Source organism: Macrotis lagotis, chromosome 1, assembly GCF_037893015.1.
Source record: "Macrotis lagotis isolate mMagLag1 chromosome 1, bilby.v1.9.chrom.fasta, whole genome shotgun sequence".
NCBI lineage: Eukaryota > Metazoa > Chordata > Mammalia > Peramelemorphia > Peramelidae > Macrotis > Macrotis lagotis.
The window spans coordinates 707796566-707819245 of NC_133658.1; the positions used below are offsets into that span (position 1 = coordinate 707796566).

A 22680-nucleotide genomic window follows, 5' to 3' on the forward strand; every position below is an offset into this window, starting at 1 on the left:
ACCTTGGCTGAATTTTTTCTTCTATTACATCTTTCATATACTTAGGCCTTTCTCCACTTCTAAAACCATCACCCTATGTCAGACCCTCTTCATCTCTCATCTGGTCTATTAGCAATTGACTTCTCATTAGTCTTAATTCCTGAAGTCACTCCCCACAATATGCCATCCTTCCCCTAGCTTGTAAAGTAGTTCCTTAAAGAACAGACCTAACTAGGGCATCTGCCTACTCATTAAACTTAGAGCATACTATCATTTCCTCTAGGATCAAATGTAAATTATGTTCTTTGGCATTTAAATTATGTTCTTTGTAAATTATGTTCTTTGGCATTCACAACCTGACCCCACATCTTTCGAATCTCATACTTTTCTCCCTTCAATACATTCTGTTTTCTAGCTATAGTGTTATTCTTTATATCTAATGTTCCATCTCCTATCCACATAGGTGTTTCTATTCCTGTAATGCTTTCTGCTTTCTTTCCTTGCCTCCTTTTCTTAAAATTTCTGGCTTCCGTCAAGACTGAACTTGAATTCCACCATTTGAAGAAGGCCTTTCCAGCTAGTTCCTTTCTCTCTGTGGTTGTTTTCATCTATTTTTTTATGTGCCTATTTATACATTTGCTGTCTTCCTTCATTGGAATTAAGTTCCATTGAGCAGGAACTGTTTTTTTTTTTAGTTTTTTTTCCCTTTGTATCCATTTCATGGTACTTGGCAAATACTAAGAAGTTAATAAGTGCTTATTGATAAATTTATTCCCCCCCCCCATTTTTCTAAATTAATCTAATTTTCAAGATTCTTTTTTGTGGTTACTTGATTTCCTACTTTTGCTTTTTTTCCCCCTATTGCACATCAGTTTATTTTCTTTTTCAAATGATATATTTTTAAAGCATTTACTTACACATTGTAGGCCCTTAATGCTTCTCCTTTCTGGTTTGTTAATGTGTCTTCAGAAAAATAATTATTATTCTGAAGATGCTTTAGCTATATCCCAGGAAATTTGTTTTATTCATTTTTTATGCTATTAATTCTATGATTTGTTCTTTTTCCACTCATTATTTATGATATCATTAAGTCTCTTTAGGTTTGTGTTTTTGTGTTAATTCCTATTTTCAGAGTATTGTAGTCTTAAATTATCTTATTTAGTATTCATGGTTTTTATATTATTTGCAATTTTGTTATCCTGTAGCAGTTTCTATTTTATTCTTGAAAAATACTTATATTCTTTATTTCTTTTTAGAAAACAGCATAAGTTTTTCAATTCTAAATTCTTATTTTTTTAAGCCTTATATTTTACTTTTTTGTGTGTTAGATTTTTCAAGTTTGGAGAAAGGAGTATTAAAGATTACTACAATTTTTGTGATGATATCTCTATTTTTGTCACTCAGTTAACTTTCCACAGCATGGGCTATGGTGCTTGGTGCAAATATGTTTGGTATTGATACTACTTTTTGGTGACACTTTTAAATTTAATGTAGATTCCCAGTTTAATCTTTCAGCTAACTGAATTTTAATTTTTTCCTTTGATAACATGAATGCAAAATCATCTGATGCTTAATTAACTTTGGTTTTATATCTAATTTTAATTCTTAAGGTCTTTCATAAATATTTTAATTTTATTGAATTATATAAGTCATTTACATTAAAAATAATTATTGTTAGGTTTGTTTTCTTCCATTTAGTTATTTTGTGGGGTTTTTTCCTTTCCTGTTTTGTCAGTACTTTGAACTTTTGATTAGTTTTTTCCTTTTACCAGTTGGATTCTAGTTTATTTTTTCTTTTAATTTCTGTTTATTCTCTTCATTTTGAAGGTCTCTCTTTGCACACTATGATTAAGAAAGTTTTGAAAGGTGTAAAAATATTAAGAGAACTTTTATTAATTGTATTACCATAAGAATTTCATTCAATAAAGGAGGCATAGGTTAAACATTAGTTAGAAACTAAATAACCTAATTCTAAAGAATGGATGGTTCAAAGACTGAGGAATGGAAATGATACATTCATTAACAATAATGACAAAAGTGAGACAACATACCAAAATTTGTGAAATTCAGGCAAAACAGTATTAGGGGAAGTTTTATATCTCTAAAAACATAGATCAATAAAATAGAACAAGAGCAGATTAACAAAGAGGATATAAAAATTTTAAAAATAACTAGGAAAAGAGCAAATTTAAAATCCTCAATTAAATACAAAATTAGAAATCCTGAAAATCAGAGAAAAATAAAATTTAAAAGTTAAAAACTTTTAATACATAAAATAGGACTTGATTTATGAAAAAATAATGAAATAGATAAGTCATTGACTATTTGATAAGAAAGAAGTAAATCAAAATATTTGTATCAAAAATGAAAAGAATAAATGCACAATCAATGGAAGATATTATTTTGGGTTGCAATGAGCCCTTTTACTTTGTAGAATACACTTTTCAATTCTTGAGCTTTTTTATGCTTATAGAATGGTCCTGGATTTTTCAAATTGGTTTTCCTTTCTATTTGATTTTTTCTCCCTCTATGGTGATTTTTTTCCACAATTTCCTGTAAAAACAATTTTAACATTTATTTTTAAAAATGTGGAGTTTCAAATATTCTCCCTCCCTTTCTTTCCTTGCACCCTTCCTGAGTTGTTAAACAATTTAATATATATGTGTAAAACACATTTCCATATTAGACATGTGAAAGAAAACAAAAAACCTCATGAAAATAATGAAGTAAATAAGTGTGTTTCAGTCTACATTCAGACTCCATTAGTTCTTTTCCCGAATGGGTGTGGCATTTTTCACTGAGTGTCCTTTGGAATTATCTTGAATTGCTGTATTTCTGACAATATCTTACTCATTTGTAATTAGTCATTATACAATATTACTGTTTCTTGGTTCTGCTCACTTCACTTTGTATCAATTCACTGAAGTCTTTACAGGTTTTTTTTCCCTGAACCCCCCCCTTATTAATTTCCAAAGCACAATCATAGTTCATCCCAGTCAGATATACAACTTGTTCAGTCATTCCCCAGTTGATGAACATCCCCTCAATTTCCAGTTTTTTTCCTAACACAAAAAAAGCTACTATAAAGGTTTGTTCAAATAAGTCCCTCTCTTCCCTCTCCCTTTTGAAAATCTTTTTTGGATAGTCTTAGTAGTGGCATTGCTATGTCAAAGATTATGCACAATTTTATAGCCCTTTAGTTACTCTCCAGCACAGCTGAATCAATTCACAACTCCACCATCAGTACATTAGTGTTCCAATTTTTCCATATTCCCTCCAAAATTTATCATTTTCTGTCATATTTTTGCTACTCTGATAGGTATGAGGTAGTACTTCAGCATTGTTTTAATGTGCATTTCTCTGATCAATAATGATTTAGAGCATTTTTTCATGACATTTGATAGATTTTATTCATCTGAAAATTTATATCCTTTGACCATTAATCAAGTAGAAACACTTTTATTCTTATTAATTTGACTCAGTTGTCTAATGTATTTGAAAATCGAGACCTGTAAAAAGACCTTTTCTCCAGTTTTCTGCTTTCCTTCTAAACCTTGATTTCATTAGTTTAATTGTACAAAATGTTTTAAATTTAATATAATCAAAATTATCCATTTTACCTCTCATAATGTTCACTATCACTTGTTTGGTTGTTACTTCTTCCCTCCTCTATAGATCTGATAGGTTAAACTATTTTTTCATCTCCTGATGTTTGCAGGCTCACCCTTGATAATTTAATCTATACCCTTTTTGATCTTATCTTGTTTTTAATGTTGATCTTTACCTAGTTTCTGCCATACTGTTTTCCAGTTTTACCAGCAGTTTTTGTCAATTTGTGAGTTCTCCCCAAAACATGGGACTTTAAATTTATCAGGCACAAAATTACTGTAATCCTTTACTACTGTGTATTGAGTACCTGATCTATTCCACTGATCCACTGCTTTATTTACTAGCCAATACAGAACTGATTTTTTTTTCATTTTTTGTGTGATTTTTCTTAATTTTTTCCAATCCCATGTAAAGATAGTTTTCAACATTTTTTTAAGATTTTAAGTTCCACATTTTTCTCCCTTCCTCCCTTCTCCCCTTGACAGCAAGTAATCTGATACAGAGTATACATGTATAACTGTTAAATATATTTACAAATTAATCATGTTGTGAAAGAAGAATAAGAACAAAAAGTGAGAAAATTATGAGAGGAGAAAAAGTACAAAAATTTTTTTTTAATTGAAAATAGTATATTTTAGTAGGCAATAAGATTCCAGTGCTTTCTTTGGGTGTGGATACTTTTTTTCTATCACAAGTCTTTTTAAATTTGCATTGTACTGCCAAGAAGAGCTAAGTCTATCATAGATGATCCTCACCCAGTGTTGCTGTACAACATTCTCCTGATTCTGCTCACTCAGCATCAATTCATACAAGTCTTTTCAGAAGTCTACCTGTTTATGATTTCTTAGAGAACACAAGTACTAAATGACATTCGTATACCACTTATTCAGTCATTCTTCACTTGACAGGTATCCCCTCAATTTCCAATTCTTTGGCACTATACTAAGAGCTGCTATAAATATTTTTGTACATATGGGTCTTTTCCCCTTTTTTATGATCTCACTGGGATACAGAACCTAATAGTGGTACAGTTGAATCAGTTTTAATGTCCTTTGAGCATAGTTTCAAATTGATCTCCCGATTGGTTGAATCAGTTTATAATTTCAACAGTAAGTACATCAGTGTCCCAGTTTTTTCCCCAACATTTATCATTTTCCTTTTTTGTCATATTGGCCAATCTCACAGGTTTGAGGTAAGAACCTTATTGTAGCCTTATTTTGCATCAGTAATGATTTAAAGCATTTTTTCATATGATTATAGCTTTAATTTCCTCATCTGAAAACTGTTTGAATCCTTTGACCATTTATCAGTTGAGGAATGATTTATATTCTTATATATTTGACTCAATATTCCATATATTTTAGAATGCTTTATTAGAAATGCTAGCTATAAAAAATTGTTTTCTACATTTCTGCATTCCTTCTAAATCTTGGTTGCATTGGTTTTTATTGTGAAAAACCTATTTAATTTAATGTAATCAAAATTAAACATTTTGCATTAATGTTTTCTATCTCGTTTGGTCATAAACTCCTTACCTTCCAATAGATCTGATAGTTTAACAATTACTTGTTCTCCTAATTGGCTTATGGTATCACCCTTTATGTCTAAATCACCCTGTTAAATCTTTTCTTGGTTTGGGGGTATGAGATGTTGGCAATGCCTAGTTTTTTTCATACTATTTTTGAGTTTTACCAGCAGTTTTTGTCAGTTTTTGAATTCTTCTCTCAAAAGCTTGGGGCTTTGGATTTATTAAACACTAAATCACCACAACTTCATTTCTTAGCTAGTACCAGATTGTTTTGATAATTACTGTTATTTAATGGCATGGTCACCTTTCTTGACATTTTTTTCCTTATAAATTCTCTTCATTTTCTTTTATTCTTCCAGATGAATTTTATTAGTTTTTTCTAGTTTATTAAATAATTATTGGTACTTTGTTGTGACACCATGTAAGCAAATTAATTTGGGTAGAATTGTGTTTATTCTATTGGCTCAACCTATCCCTGAATAGTTGATATTTTTCTAGATGGTTAGATGTAATTTTATTTGAGTGTAAAATGTTTTGTAATAGTGTTCTTATAGTTAGTGGGTTTGTCTTGACAAATAGGCTTCCAAATATTTCATATTGTCAACAGTCATTTTAACTGAAATTTCTCTATCTCTTGGAGTAGGGCTTTTTTGGTAATGTATAGAAATGCTGCAGATTCAATATGGGTTTATTTTATATCCCACAATTGTGCTAAAATTGTTAATCATTTCAAATAGTATTTTAGATGATTCTCTAAGTATACCATAATACCATCTACAAAGGGTTATCTTTTGTTTCCTCATTGCCTATTCTAATTACTTAACTTTTTTTCCTTTACATTGCTATAGCTAAGTTTTGTAGAACAATATTAAACAAATAATAATGACTATAAAGGGGTATGCTGGCTTTACCCCTCATCTCATTTGGAGAACTTTTAGATAGGGATTTTAGATAGTTACTACTTAACATTTTAAGAAACACCCCCTTTATTCCTTGCTCTCTAGTGTTTTTAATAAGTATTGTATTTTGTCAAAAACCTTTCTGCATCTATTGAGGTAATCATGATTTATGTTGGTTTTGTTTTTGATGTGGCCAGTTATACTGGTAGATTTCTTAATATCGAACCAACCTTGCATCCTTGATTAAATCTCACTTGTATATAGTGATATATTGATGTAATCTCCCTGCTAGCATTTTATTTAAAAGTTTTGCATTGATATTCATTAGTAAAATTATTCTATAGTTTTTTCTCTGTTTTGGTTCTTCTTTTAGGTATCAGCACCATTTCTTTTCATAAAAAGATTTTGATTGGACTCCATCTATTTTTACAAATTTATTATACAATTTGTATTGGAATTAATTAAATATTGAATTAATTGTTCTTCTAAATGCTTGTGAATTCTCTTGTGAATTCATATGATCCTTATAATTTTTTCATAGGCAGTTTTTTCTTTTTCTAAGACAAGGTTACTTAAGTATTCTTATTTTTTCTTTTCTGTTATTCTGAGCAATTTATATTTTTATAAATATTAATTCTGTTTACCTCCTTAATTTTTTTCTTATTTTGTGGCTAGATTGTGGACTGTTGAGGTCCCCCATGACTATTTCTTCCTTTACTCCTTAAAAAAAAATCTGGATGCTTTATATTTAACGAATAATTATTTAGTAGTGAAATTACTTTATTGTCTTGGTGATTTTTACTTTCCTTCCTTATTTTTTTAACTAATCTGTTTTTGCTTTGTCTAGTTCATGATCACTACTTTTTTAACTTCAGCTGAAACACTCTGCTCCAGCCCTTTACCATTTTCATCTGTCTCTTTGCTTAAATTGTGTTTCTTGATTCTATGATTCTAGTTTTTAATCTACTCTATTGGTTTTCATTTTATGGGTGTTTATCCTATTTACATTCATAATTATGATTGTGTTGCTTTTTCTTCATACAGTTCCCTCCCCCTTCCTTTTCCTGTCTCTTTTCCTTAGCATTCTGCTTCTAATCACTGCCTCCCTCAATCCACCCTTTCTTCTAACAATCCCCCTCCCCGACTTTCCTGGATAAGATAGATTTCTGTATCCAACTCAGTCTGTTATCCCCCGTTTGAGTCCATTCTAAAGAGGAAGGTTTAAATGTCTCCTCTTTCCAACTGTCCCTCTACTTTTGCATGTCTTATACAACAATTTACCCCATTCTACCTTTCCCTTCCCTTTTCTCCAAGTGTAATCCTTTCTTACCTCTTAAATGATTTTTTATAGCATCCTTTCAAATCAGTTTATACCATACCAGTAACCACTGTTTATGAATACTCTTCTTAACTGACTTGATTGTGATAAAGTTCTTGAGTGTTCCAAAGATCATCTTCTTGTATAGGGATGTAAACTGTGTAACCATATTGAATCCTTTGTTTCCTCTTTCCTGTTTACTTTTTTACGTTTCCCTTGAAGTTTCTATTTGGAAATCAATTTTTTTTAACTTTCTTTTCATCAAGAATGTGTGAAAGTCTTCTACATCATTAAATATCCATCTTTTTCCTTGAAGGATTATACACACTTTCCTGGGTAGATTAATCCTATCTCCTTTGTCTTCTGGAATATCAATATTAATATATATTAATGTAGAAACTGCTAAATTCTGTGTAATCTTGATTATCAATCCATGATATTTGAATTGTTTCTTTCTAGCTGCTTAAAGTATTTTTTTCCTTGACCTGAGAATTCTGGAATTTGGCAAGGATATTTCTGGGAGTTTTCATTTGGTAATCTCTTTCAGAAGGTGGAGTCTTTTAATTTCTATTTTATATTCTGGTTCTAGAATATCAGGGAAGTTTTTCTTGATAATTTCCTGAAAATACGATATGTAGATTCTTTTTTTGAACCTGGCTTTCAGATAGTCCAGTCTTTTTTGTTGTTTGTTTTGTTTTGTTTAGGTTTTTGCAAGGCAGTGGGGTTAAGTGGCTTGCCCAAGGCTACACAGCTAGGTAATTATTAAGTGTCTGAGGCTGGATTTGAACCCAGGTACTCCTGACTCCAGGGCCGGTGCTCTATCCACTGCACCACCTAGCCCCCCCCCCCCCAATTTTCCTGAGGATTCACATGTATTTTGAAATTGCCCTTTTCTGAGTTTGTGTTCTGATCTTCCCTATCACCATAGTAACTTTCTGTGGTCCATTTTTTCTTTTTACTATTTTTCTGGTTTATTTCTTGACTTTTAGAATTGGACTTTGTTCCTGGGGTGGCAGGGACACTGTCTCAAGCTTCTTGTGCTTGGAAAATAGAACTTTAGTCCCTGGTTATTGGGGTTTAGAACCTCGCCACAGACTTCCTAGGGCACTGCCTCCACTGAACTGCATTACCCATTTTCTTCAGCTGAACTTTTGTTGGTTCTGCTGCTCCTGAAATTCTTTTTGAGGTATTATTTCTGTTGTTCAGAGATAAATTTGGGAGTTCAAGAGAGTTCCTTCCTTACCTCGCCATCTTGATTCCATCCCCAATTTTCCTAGTTTTCTGTGAGGAACGATTAAAACTCAAATTGCGGAATTTCACCACTATTTGCCTTGAAAAGTTAAGTATGGTTTTTGTTTTGTTTAAGTATGCTTTATTGTTTGTATTCCAAAGGTCTAGGCATTTTGTCATATTATTTCTTGCAAAATCACATTCAAGTTCATTCTTTTTTCATGGGTCTTCCAGAACACTCATCATCCTTACGTTACTTATTTTATATTTTATATACCAGTTCATTTACTGTAGCACACTGTGGCATTAGTACTTTTTTTGCACTTTTATGTTTGTGCCTCTCACAAGAACCTTTTGTGCCTTTTTTAAAGGGAATTTACTTCAGTCTTTCCCTACTTTCTGTGCTCTTCACTTAGCCTCTTTCCTGTCCCATCTATGTCAGACATCCCATCATTATGTGACCCAAATATATACTTCTTAAGTAGATTAGAGAGTGATAAATGTTTTACCTACAGCAATTGTTGAAGACCATGTTTTAAGTCATAAAACAGTTTTGGATCTTTACCAGTGGAGGAATTAATGATATCAATGAATTTACAGGGTGGAAATTAGATTTTATATCCTTTGTATTATGTTTCTCTTTGTCAAATTTCTAAAAAAGAAAGGTGTTCTCAGAGGATGTTCTTTACATTTAGGTATTAATATATCGGCTTCTAGTTTGCGCACAATAATAGAGTTTGATTAAAATACAAGATTATTTTTTTAAAAATAAAATATACTTTCCACAGAATTGTGAAATGGACATGTAAGGAACACCCATAACAAGAGAAAGAGGTTTCTGTGTTAAAATACTAGTAATACAATGGCATTTTACATGTTATAAAAAGAAAAGCCTGAAATTGTACTCTAGGAAAGAAGATGGCCTTAATATTCAAAAGTCATATTGTGAAGTTACTGGGAAGAGATGGGGACCAGAGGAAGGACAGCATGGAGTAGTAAGGGAATCTTCGGGCAAGCTGTACTGTCTAGGAGTGTAATTTGTTTAAAGAAAACACACACACACACACATATGTTCTAGAGCACAGGTTCTTAATCTGGGATCTATCAATAGATTTCAGTCATTCTTTCAATTTGGCAGGGATAAAAATTGAAATTTTATTTTCACTAACCTCTAACTGAAATTTAACAACAAATTACAATAGTTTTAAAAATAAATCTATTACCAGTAGAAATATTTTTCAGTATCACAGATACCTTAAAATATTCACTTATCATCAGTACTTTGATATATTAATAGTTATTAGACCTATAGTACATTTAAAAAGTTTTGATGACTATATTTCTATATAAATGATTTCCTTTGTAATACAATTTGTGCATTTAAAAACATTCTGAAAATGGGTCCTTAGGTTTCACTGAACTACCAGAGATATCCATGACATACAAAAAAGTTAAGAACTTCTCTTTTAAAGCAAAGTAGATGGATCAACTAATTGGCAGAGATTAAGTGACTTGTCCAGGATCAGATAGTGTGTATCCCAGATAGGAATTCAAAATCAAGTTTCCCCAATCCAAAGCAGCATCTCTTTTGATTATGCCACGATTGTTTCTTTGTTTGAATAACTTTAGTACCCACCCCCCTCCAATTTGAATTTCTTAGATGGTACTTTTTCTTTGCCAACCTCACTCATGTTTTGGCATAAACAACATCTAAATGAAAAAGCAATTTGAACACCAAGGACAAAGATTCTGGTCTCTTCTATTAGCACCCAACTTTATCCCCCCCCATCTTCCCATCTTCCCTGTCCCAAGAGCTCAGCCACATTGCACTTATTTAAAGGCTACTTTTATTGAACATTTTAAAGAACCACTTGCCATTGAAATAAATTGTTTTTACTATTCACATAAAAAATATAACATGGTGAACTCGTTTGACCATTGAGTCCTGGTCAAGATAGCCCTAGAAAAAATTATTAGTATCTTAGCAGATGCTATATCAAGATCCAAGTTCTTTTATTTCCTGAGGTTTCCAAACTCTTTAACCATCCCTGCCTTGCTATGCACCTCCCATTACCGTATCCAAGAGTACCTTCTATGATTGCAAATGGGTTCCTTTCTTCTTTCTTTTACATATCAAATTTTGCTGTTAGTAGAGGATTCTATTCTTAGCTTTCTAACTATCAAACTACCTGCTAAAATCATTTGAGCTAAACTCAAATTTTCATAATACTTGATTGATGCCCCAGTTCCTTTCAAGGCTAGATGGAGAGGAGAGTACAGGAATCATTCAAGTTCCTACTAAATTACTACATTTAGACAATTTCCCTCAGTCATAGATTTTTTTCCCCAGTAATAAATTTTACAACTTTAAATCATTTTAGTAACTGTTTGTTTCTTTTCGGTCAAATAACTAATTGTGTAATTATTTCTTATAGATGGATATTCCTATGAAAAAGAAGCAATAGAAAATTGGATCAGCAAGAAGAAACGTACAAGTCCTATGACTAATCTGGTTCTTCCTTCACTGATACTGACACCAAATAGGACTCTGAAAATGGCCATTGATCGATGGCTAGAGACTCATCAGAAATGAAACTGTTTAGGTGTACTTACTTAGGTACTTATTAATTTCAATGAGATACTTTTTTAGTTTTAAAGCAAAACATATATGAATTAAAATTTTATGTCCAGAGAGAAGGTAAGTCAAATTTGTTTTTACTATGTTTTGTCTTTAAATTGTGAATTAAGTTCTGTATCTAATCTATGTGAACATTTTTATGTAAGTACAAAGCAACCCAAAGAACATATATACAATGGTTTCTTTTGACATTAGATAACATTGTCTTTTAATGTTAACTATCTCAATGACTTATAGCTAAGTTGGCTCCTTGGTAGCTGTTTGGATTAAATATTGTTACAACAAATACCATGCTAAAGAAATCATCATAGCACTGGTGGTTTGGTTAAGCAAAATTTAACATATATTAATTGAACTGTCCTTTCTGATGAAAAATATATTAAGACACAAATAAATGCCCACTAATCTTTTGTGAATGTGTTTGTGTGTATACACAATTTCACAGAATCCCAGATGTGAAAGGAACTTCAGAGGTAGACCCACACACTAAATGAGTAAAAACTTATGAAGGTCTTATCAGTTCTGATAAATTTAGCAAAAAATCCTGTGGTTCATTACTGAAAATATAGGGAATAGTTAGAAAGGACCTAAATTATCAACTTTATACAAAAATCAAGTCAGTTTGAAAACACTACGCATGCTTACTTTGGATGAAGTACAAAGCATATCACCATGTCCTCCTGCTACAGTTTATATTATATAATATTTAAAACTGGGATTTATTTTCTTTTCCCCCAAATTGCTATTGACTCCAAGGTTGTGGGCAAAGAATTTTTCCATATGACAGCCTGATAATTTGTTTTCTACACTTAGAGAATTTTCATTTTAAAGAAACCAGAATAGAGTAAAATTCTTCTAAGGAGTTCATGATTTCCTAGTTTCATTTGAGTGACATTCACATTTCCAATGAAATTTAGTTATTGGTAACCACCATTAACTCTGGTGACAGTGGTGTAGCATAAAGAGCATCAGAGTCAGAATTCCTGTGATTCTAGTTCTAGATTCAACATTTACCAGCTGAAATATTGTGGGGAAATCATAACCTAAGCCAGTTTTCTTCATATGTAAAATGAAATAACAGCATCTAAATATCCAACTTACAGATGAGAAAAGTTCTATGTCAGTGAATCAAAGGAACATAGTCCCCTCTATATAGTTATCCATCCTCTACTTACAGTAAGTCTCATTTCAAAAAGGAAAAAAAATTAAAGCCTTCTGCCATTGTTCTAAGATCTGAAAGCCTTTCCCCACATCTAAATTTTGAGCTAACTAAAATCATTGTAAATAATCAAAAAATATCCATATACCAAAGAAAAACCTAGGGAAAGCAACATCTTTCTACAGAACTCTTCTTGCTTAAATGTAGAAAGCAGATAATATATAAAATATGATTATAAAAATAACAAAGCTCCCATTTTGTGTAGTGGGGAAAAAAACTATTCAGACAGGGGCGGCTAGGTGGCATAGTGGATAAAGCACCGGCCTTGGAGTCAGGAGTACCAGGGTTCAAATCCGGTCTCAAACAATTATCTAGCTGTGTGGCCTTGAGCAACCCCATTTGCCTTGCCAAAAAACCTAAAAAAAAAAAACCTATTCAGACATCTCATTTACAACAGGTTAAATTTACATATGATAATTATATACTGCTGCTTTTGCATTCAGGTTTTACTAATATAATTCTTCTAATGTTACTGTTTAATATCACTAGATACAGATCACACTTCTTTCAAAAGAAATTATATGGTATTGTTCACTACCTGAAGAAACAACCATTAATGAGAAAGCATTTCTATAGGATCTGTAGTGTTGTCTGGGTTTTTTTTTTTGAGAGACTAAAAAATCTAGAATAGGAATAAATAAATGTTATTCTAAGTGACACTGAAACTAAAAATAATAATTACAGACCTTTTCTTTTATCTGAGCAGACAAAACTGATTGCTTTTAACCAAAGAATGAATGAAAACCACAGGTGTGTCAGACTCCAGTTTATTCAATTTGAGAAAACACAGGTGGCCTAAAAAGAAAATTAAGTCTTACCTTGCTTCAGGAAAATGTCTATGATATGAGGGATCAGGAAGTTCACTGAGTTAATACTTCTGGGATCCTCTTGGGGCCTCCAGTTTGTGGAGGGGCCCAGTTGGTCAACTTTTATTTTCTATATGTATACTTTCTTCCAGCCTCCAGCTTTTCAGCTCCTAGTTATGTATTATTTTCCACCATTAGAACATAAGCACTGAGGTACTGTTTCCCTCTCCACCTTGAGTATATTTCCCTAGCTCTTAGCATACTGCTTGGCACACACTAAGAGCTTTAAAAATGCTTCTTCCCTCACAGAAGGCAATTTTTCATTATCTGCACCAACATATTAAGCCTCCTTATATTCTTCTCTCTTCCTTCACTTTGGAATCTTTATGCTTTAAAATGATTATTTTAACCAAATGACAGAATTTGTTGGTTTAAAAATAATCACTTTGAGTCAGTGTGAATTTGACCTTTGTCATCTAAAAAGTAAAGAGGTGATTTGGAGATAATTTAGCATTATAACTGACTAGATGAAGGTAAAGACCAAGTTCAAGGCTGCATGTATCAAATTTTATCTTGGGGTAGCATAGCTTGCCATTTACCCTTGTTCATTCTTTACTTGAAATTAAAATTCATATTGATATGAAGATAAACATTTTAAGATGAAACATATTGTAATATAAATGTGCTAAAGGCAAACCTATGACAGTAACACAGTTTTCTGTGTGTTTTGGCAAAAATGATTGAGAGTTGGAGTATTACCCATCCTGTTGCCAGTCAAAACAGACACTAAGATTTTTTGGCACAACTAGAAAGTGAAAATAAAGATTTGATCTATGAAAAATGTGTTTCAGAGGAACAGAGACCTAATGTCTAATGTTAAGCTTTGAAAACTTCTATAAGACCTTGGGACAGTAATAGATCGGCTCAAAGTTAAATCAGTGCTGTACTGAAAACAGTATATTCTTTCCAAATGTAGGTTTTGTTCAACTCAAGAGCAAACTATATTAATGGTCTTTATTCCATATGGAAAAGTACAGTAGCTGTGCAAAAACAAACTACATAACAAAAGAATAAGACATACATAGAATGAGACAATAAATAAGCCAAAGTAATCATATGCAGACTCATGAAAGGCCTGTAAAAAATGGATAAAGCTGTTTTTACAAAGTACACACTGTACACACAACAAATGCTGAAGAATGACAATGGATATTCCAACTTGTACAAAACAGATCCTCACAGGAACTTCATTACAACTATCATTTTGAAAACACTTCTGTAAATATAGAATTTTCTTTTCCCCAACTTTGGAAAATAAATTTCACACCCCATCCTATAAAACAAATGAACATCCAATGCTTTCAAACTGTTATAGTAAAACCTTCAAATAACACATCATGTTTCATATAAAAACACCTTTTTCCTGTACCTTATCACCACAAATGAATGATACATAATTTTGGACTTTAGCACCTTAAAGGTGTTTATATAAACTATATAAAGTGCGGTTACTGGTATACTGTTAACATGCCATAATAATATATTATTCAGTGCAATAATCAGCATGGTCAAAGCTTTAAAACAAAAAAAAAACATGCATTTAAATTTATGGCTGGATTTTTTTGGATTAACTATTTGAAAATAAAATTATATTTACATGTTTAAGTAAAACCTAACTACCTTTTATATATATGTATATATATATATATATATATATATATATATATATATATATATATATATATATACACACACACACATATATATTCAGAGAGTGTGACTAAAATATAAAGTGATTTTTATCAACTGAGCAGAATCTGAACACCTAAATGAGTTTTTATTTTTCAAAGCACTCACCTTGGGACTTTCACCCTAGCAATGCTGCCATTGTTCACATCTCTGGAACCCTCCTCCTAGAACTGCTTTCACATTCAGTTTGTACAATGAGAAAACAATCTGCATTATTTTATAGTTTACATTTTACTTCTTCCCAAAACATCAACATGAGCCTTGATTTTGTTCATGTTGGACTATAATCTCCTTCAAAAGATGAACAGCCTTCAAGGAGGACAGAACTTTTGGCCTCTGAAGACAGTTCTGAAAGAGTAGTTCCAAAAAGGATTCTGATCAATAGCATAGCCTCTCAAGGGAACTTCTTTAATGAAAACAACAATTTTGGGGATGTTTATTTGAAAAAAAAAAAAAAGAAATCACATTACTTTTATAGTCTCATCTCATTCTCAGCTTGAAATGACTTAAGAAGTCACTCCTGAATGATGTCTTATATATTAAACTAAGGATTTACTGAACCATCAATACAGTATAATACTCCTTATTCAAAAAGCATTTATCTACAGTCCTGGGTCACATGTATTTACTGCTATAGATCTAGAAGTTTCTCATACATGGAGTGAGAAAAGTATAACTATTCCTTAGATAAATACTGAGATTGTCATCATATCAAAGACCCAGAAAAGAGACTGTTATAAACAGTCCTATAAGAGAAGGAAAGAATACAGAATAGTATCTCCCTGGATACTCCCTATTTTATAACTTTACAGTCAGTCACAGCTAACCATATTTTTGTGTCAATTTTTTCCAGCTCTGCTTGACATTCCAGTTAACATTCTTGTTCATGGTGACTTCAGCTTCATATTAAAGTGGTTTATCCTACTTCTTTTGATACCACTGATGGTCAATATGCAATCATATCAGCCCCACAGAAAACATCAAAAACCACAACTAAAAAGCTCTCCTTATTTTTAGGATGAAACAGCCATATCAGTAATTAACCCCAGGAACCAGTTTGTTATTTTGTCCATTTCACATAGCATTTCTCTTAATGCTTATACATTTGATTCTATGAATGATCGCTTTGGTTTGGCTGAAGTGATATGACTCCGATGGGTTTCCTTACTAATAGGGGGCTGTTGTTTAGAGATACTCTCTGGATACAAATGAGAGACATTCTTGGCTCTCCGGCTGTCCTGACAATGAGCTGATATTTGGCACTTGTTTTCCTCAAGTTCTTTCAACTGGGCCCCATTGTGGACAATTCCACCCAGGGGGGAACCAGAACACATTTGAGTTTGGCTATTGTACCCTCCTGCTTGTTTGACAGAGGGCTGCTCACAGTGTGAAGACTGCAGACCAGCTGCAGATGGGTTGGTCAGTAACCCCTCGGTCACCTGACAGTGCCAGGTACGGCTGGATGAATTTCCCTGCTGCTGGAACCTCGCAGTCTTATCCATAACGCCCATGAATGGAGTATTGCGTGGTCTGTGCTCAGCCGTACCACTCTGAACCTGGTTGTTAGCCACCTTCTCCTTATTTCTTGTATCTGCCCCTTGGGCCTTCAAACCATCTGAAAAGCTGCTACTTGAAGCTAAGCTGCTGGCTGAATTTGATATTTTCATACTGCCAGATGGAGAACCATTAGAGGCTGAATTAACCAGAGACCCTATGTGCCTCATATCACTACAATTCACTGACACACTTTGGCTTGGAGGGGCTCCTTCCATACCTAAGGGAGTGTGAGCTAGAAGCCTCTCTGTAGTTTTAACCTTGCTTGGTAAAGGGTATGCAGAGCCGCTCTCACTCCGCTGCAGATGTGCATTCTGGCTGATGCCCAGCCGGTCACCATAGAGGCCAGAGTTGGCTACTGCAGTGAAAGAGCCTGCCCCTTCTAAATGCTGGCTTCTATTTGTGAGAATCGCAGGGGACCGTCCTGGCATGGGACTGGGAGGAGGATTCTGAGAAGAAACCTGAATTTTCACACCACTACTACCTACTCCAGTTCTCAGGTTAGACTGAAGAGAACTCAAGTGCTGGTTGGTTTTGACAATCTGGGCCCGCTTAGTAGGTTGCATTATCAAACCTGGCTGAACAACTGGCTCCCTTGAGAGCTTACTGCTTCCTGGTCTATTCTGGGGTGATCCTGGTCTTGCTTTCGGCAGCAGCCCTTCCTGAAGGTTCTTGCTATATGGAACAGGTGCCGAGGAAGAGGGCTGAGGCCGCACAGGCAATGAAACCAAGTCCCCAGGCTGCACTGTCTCCTCCTCTTCAGCCTCCTCTGTGGGAAAGCGATCATCCAGTTCAGGAGCTGGGGCCTCCTCCTCATTGTCTGAGCCATTGGCTGGGGGCAGTGGGGGACCTTGTTGCTTCTGCTGCTGGCTTCTTTGCAACTGTTTACATTCCTCTTCTACACGACTCAGAAGCCTCTTAATTTCTTGGTTGGTGGGACACAGCTTCACAGCCTCCTGCAAATCAGCCAGAGCAGCCACAAATTGCCTTTGCAATAAAGAAAGAGATTAAAATTATGAGATATGCATTATATCAAATAAAATTTTTACTTGGGTGGGAGAGGAAGGAAGGGAACTTTTGGAATATAACTTTTGGGCAGATGGATTTCAAAGCTGCAGTGGGTTTTAGAAATGTCATTCCACTAGAACTTCAAATGGGCACAGAGAAAACAGAGTAACAATCCTACACAAATGGAGCAAACACTCTGACCCTCAAAAACAACATTTCTTAATTCCTTTCACTAGTTATGTAATGGCATATCAACACTTTATAAAAAGTTCTTACTATTTTTATTACTGGCCCTTAAGATGGGATCAACAGTGAGAAAAATCTTCTATTCTCTTTTACATGCAGTTATCTCCTAGACAACAGAAAGATCTATTTAATTGACAGGGGCCAATCTATTCTGGTAAAACAGATAACTAGTAAGAACTTCAAATTAGGATAAGTACCTAGCACAAATATTTCAACTGGTCAAAAACAAAAATACCATCACTGCAGAGAGGAAATGAGACAATATTCAGATTTCCTGATAAAGTGTTAAAGGTGATTAAAAGTACATGGAAGATTCTTATAGAATAGAATCCACTAATTTATCAGGAGTCGAGTATGTAGTGACAGTGCCAAGGATAAAGCAGTTCCTCTAGCTACTTGCACATAAGGTACCTGCTATTCCTCTTTGCTCTCGCTCTGGCATAATATGCTTCATAGGATTTGGGTTTCAACTCCAGAGCCTTGGAAGCAAATTCTTCTGCCATGCCGAAGTCCTGATATCAAAATATAAAGGACATTGGTTATATAGAATATTAAAACAAAAACCTAAGTTTTTGTGTGGTCTGTGTCCTAGAAGATTTCAAGGGCAATTGTTGGAAAGGGAATGGAAATATTAGTTATTAATAACATCTCTGCCCTGGCAGATATAAACCAACAGAAATCCCTTTAAAACTTATCTAGAGTAGGTTAAGGCAAATAAAGAGTAGATGTTTTCAGACAATGAGAGAAAAACATCTAGAGTAAATCTCGCAACAGTTTGGACAGTTAGTCCCAGCTTTTGCAGTGGGTGATCTCAAGCAAGTCAGTCTCCCTAGGTTCAGGTTCCTCAACTGCTAAGGGAAAAGAATGTCTGAAGATGACACTGATCATGGCATAGTCAACTAAAAAAAAATAAATAAATTCCTCAAGTCACTATCACAGAAATTATGATTTCCAAAAGCAACAGCATATGTACAATTTTCCACAGCTTTAAGGTATAGAGTGGTTGACAAGAAACAACTTACATTTGTTTTCCTTCGGCACCGGGACAAGTTCAGATAAAGAGAAACCCGTAGTTCATTGAATGCTTTCATATCTTCACCAAACCCCTCACGAGGAAATTTCCTTAAGGCACATTGGTATCTCTGGGCTGCTTCCTTCATCTTCCCTTTCTATCAGTCAAAAGGAAAGATTTCAATACAAGAATTCAATGAAGGAAATTTTAAGTATCTCACAGGAATACAAAAAATAATCTTGCTTTTATTCATTTACTTGAATTACTCAGGACCCCAAAAATTCAAGGTTATTTACCCCCCATGGAAATACCTGTTGCTAAAGGATTGGAGAGAAGGAAGATCCTTTTAAAAACCTGAAATCTCAATAACAAATTTGACATCATCCAAAATTTTAAAATGAAAACCAGGGAGTCACACTAGCTTACCTTAATATACTATTCTTTATGAATATTCACACAGGAAATGTTTGTAAATATAAAACAAATGTATGAGAAAACTTAAAAATTACATTAATATAAATTTTAACATTTTCCCTTTGTAGTTTTTTTGAGAAATAGTTTCATAAATGTTATATCCCGAGAGATTATACCCTGTAGAAGGAGTCAAATTAAAAAATGCTATCATTCCTAAGACAAGTAGAGTCTTGTGGATAAGACAAAAATCTAGATTATGTTTGCCATAGAGTATTTTTTTTTCCTTTAAAGGAACTAGAAGCAACGGCTAAAAAAATCAGAATAGCACCACATTCTCAGTGCTAAGGAAACCTATTTGTTCAGTTATTTCCACTGCACAGCAGGTAAGCAGCCTGTTGAAATTGGCCTGATATTTGTAACATAATTGCCTACCCAAATCCATATTAAAACCACTTCAAAGCCACAGCAACACACACTCTGAACTCAATTTCAAACTGATTCCTTAAGTCAGAAACCCTGCTGGTTATACTGTGTGAGTTTTAAGGATTTTTTTTTTAAAGAAACAAATAGATATCTGGAGAGAAGAGTAACAGACTCACAGGAAAATGGTGAAGTAATTTTACAAATTTTAAGTTTTAATTCTATCTAGTAAGAACTGGGATAAATAACATAACTAACCTAATATTGCACAGTAGAGTCCTACTGTGGGCAAATTTGAATTCTTTTTTTTTTAAAAAGTCCATCAACATATAAATAAAATAGTCTATGGGAATTTTTTTAAATTCCAGTTAGTCTCCTGAGTAACCAGAAGCCAAATAATGCTAGAGATCATTTGATAATTTTAAGAAATATCTCATAGAGATTATAAAATTTGAGAAGTCACTTGGATAATATTGATGTTTGGATAGGTTTGTGAAATATGTGTTAGACCTGAGCATTGCCTTGATGATAACTTCATCCTTTGGAAAGTTAAATTTGGGGAATTTTTATTCTGAACTCGATCAGTCAATAAGTATTAAGTTCCTATTTTGTGCCAGGGGTTGTACTAAGTGCTGTGAATATAAAGTACAACAAAAGAGAGCATCCGTGCCCTCAAGGAGTTCACAATTTAATGGTGGAGACAAGAGCAAGGAGTGCAGACTCATTTGACACCAGAAAGAATTGAGAAAATTTGACTGAGAGTAGAAATACAAAATAAGTAAAGATACAGTGTGCCTTTGCTGAATTCAAGTCATTAGACCAAAGTGAACTATATCCTACAGATCCAGAAGAACTGACAAATAATGCAAAGATTAGTGATATGTTAAGACAACAAAGGACCAGAGAAGGGCAAACATTTTGCAGTTTTCTCAAAAGGAGAAGCAGATTGCAAATTCTAAGAATGTCACTTCTGGAGCCTGGGCTTCTGCTTACTGAATGGTAAAATAAAGACATTTACCATTATTAAATATGGGGTCAAATATAAAGAGTCATTTTTGAGCCACAAGTATTTATTATGTAAACAGAATTTGTATTTAGTTTTGTTGCCATTCCATTCAAAATAAATGACATTTTGTGTTTATGAAGTTTGAAATTTTTTCTCATTAAGGTGAGAAAAATGGTTTAAAATTTGTTTTAAGCTGAAGACAAAAAAAACCCCCCAAATCTAATCAAATTATCCAACATGTTAGGCATAAGGTACCAAGTCAGTATCTCATGGAATTCCTACTAATACCAAGTTGCAAGGGCTCAGAGAAGGTGACAGAAAGTTGTCTCCTCCTAAAGTAACAAAATGCTATTAGTCTCAAGAGAAAAAAAGAACACCATCACTTACTTTGTACAATACATTTCCTTCCTCCATTAATTTCTGTAAAAGTATAATCAGAATATCAGGTTTGGAAGTGGCCATGGCCCAAGCTGCATTTCCTACAAAACAAATGTATTCAATAGTTAACAGGGGATAGCAGAACTGGGAGAAATTCTAATTTTCTTACTGCCCTTTCATATTTTAAAACTAATGCTGGCTTCAATAGCTGCACTTGAAAACAAGATACAACACATTGAAGAGGGCTAATGGCTAGTTTTCTAGAATTCAGTCAACAATGGAAAGCAAAAATATGGGGAGTTTATCTATAAAACTCAATTACCTTAAGGTATCTGCTATATCAGAAATAGTTACTGACATCAAGCATTTACTCTTGCCTGGAGTAGAAGGATCCCAAAGAAAGATTTCTTCCTTCCTAAAGTTCATTTCAACATTGATAGTAAACTTGTATCCCTGGAGCCCTCCTTTGTTTTTTTTTCTTTTTTTAGGTTTTTTTTTTTTTGCAAGGCAATGGGCTTAAGTGGCTTGCCCAAGGCCACACAGCTAGGCAATCATTAAGCGTCTGATGCTGAACTTGAACTCAGGTACTCTTGACTCCAGGGCCTGTGTTCTATCCACTGTTCCACCTAGCTGTCCCCCCACTTTCTTTCTTTTGAGATGCTTATGAGACACATCTTCAGCATTCTACATTAGCAGCATTTCCCTGAAGGCAGTATGTAAGTTCCTAACCTGGATAGTATATGTGGAGAGTGGAGATCAGCTGACTGCCAAGGTCCCTATCAGCTCGAAATGCTACAGATTGGGATGAGCTCTAAGGACCCTTCCCTTCCTAAAATTCTACAATTTATGTTTTTTAACTTTTTGAGTGTTATTTTTTCTATTTACAGGCAAAGATAATTTTCAGCATTCATCTTTTTGTAGACTTTTGAGTTCCACATTTTCGACTGCCTTCCCTCCTCCCCATAATAGCCAGTAATCTGATAAGTTGTACAAAGTACAATCATGATTAACATACTTCCATGTTAGTTATTTTGTAAAAGAATCAGAAAAGGGAAAAAACAAAAAAGAAGTAAAAATTTCTTTTTTTTAGAACGATGTCTTAGATGTCTTGTTCTAATCTACATACATGGACCCAAATCAAAAGGCATTTAATGGCTATACCCGAAAGGGGGGGGGGGGGATTTTTAAAGAATATGGATCCTATCTAGCATATATGTATATATATTTCATTTTTACAATGTGAAATTTCCGTTATGATTAAAAATCTTTTGAATGCTGGTTGAGCCTTCACGATAAATTTTTAGCTTAGTTATGTTGCAGTTTGTAGTCTCCGATCCACTAAGTGGTATTGTGGAAAGCGCCTGCCCCCAGAGTCAGGAAGATATGAATTCAAACAGGATCTTGCACAATTACTAGCTGTGTGACCCTGGGTTAAGTCATTTATTTAGCACTGTTTGCTTCAGTTTCCTCATCTATAAAATGAGCCAAGAAAACCTCAAAAGTGGTCATGCAGAATCAGACAACTGAAAAATGAATTCAACAACAAATCCCCAATTTAGGCAACAAAGCATATTTTTTGTTTTTTAGAATATATATTTTTTTCTTAAGTCATCTCAAAATATTACTGCTTCTTTAAAAATAAATTTCTTAAGTTGTGGAAACATCAT

At 33.6% G+C, this 22680-nt stretch overlaps 2 protein-coding genes across 15 annotated transcripts in view; one reads left to right on the forward strand and one right to left on the reverse strand.

Annotated features, from left to right (window-relative positions):
* Nucleotides 1–14775, forward strand: part of WDSUB1 (WD repeat, sterile alpha motif and U-box domain containing 1) — a 63825-nt gene extending 49050 nt beyond the window's left edge. For 3 of the 8 annotated variants that reach the window (XM_074215918.1, XM_074215917.1, XM_074215919.1), the window contains one exon: nucleotides 10999–14773. In XM_074215918.1, coding sequence (XP_074072019.1) covers nucleotides 10999–11156 — 158 coding nt within the window. In that variant the 3' untranslated portion in view covers nucleotides 11157–14773. Of the gene's footprint in view, nucleotides 1–10998 lie in introns of all 8 variants that reach the window. The other 5 variants (XR_012474288.1, XR_012474289.1, XM_074215921.1 and 2 more) reach the window with 3 other exon arrangements.
* A 639-nt stretch (nucleotides 14776–15414) lies between these two features.
* TANC1 (tetratricopeptide repeat, ankyrin repeat and coiled-coil containing 1) overlaps nucleotides 15415–22680 on the reverse strand; it is a 261532-nt gene continuing 254266 nt past the window's right edge. For all 7 annotated transcript variants that reach the window (XM_074215910.1, XM_074215909.1, XM_074215916.1 and 4 more), the window contains 4 exons: nucleotides 21023–21114; nucleotides 18806–18952; nucleotides 18195–18295; nucleotides 15415–17516 (listed from right to left, as the gene is read on the reverse strand). In XM_074215910.1, the coding sequence (XP_074072011.1) occupies nucleotides 16073–17516; nucleotides 18195–18295; nucleotides 18806–18952; nucleotides 21023–21114 (1784 nt within the window). In that variant the 3' untranslated portion in view covers nucleotides 15415–16072. The remainder of the gene's footprint in view (nucleotides 17517–18194; nucleotides 18296–18805; nucleotides 18953–21022; nucleotides 21115–22680) is intronic.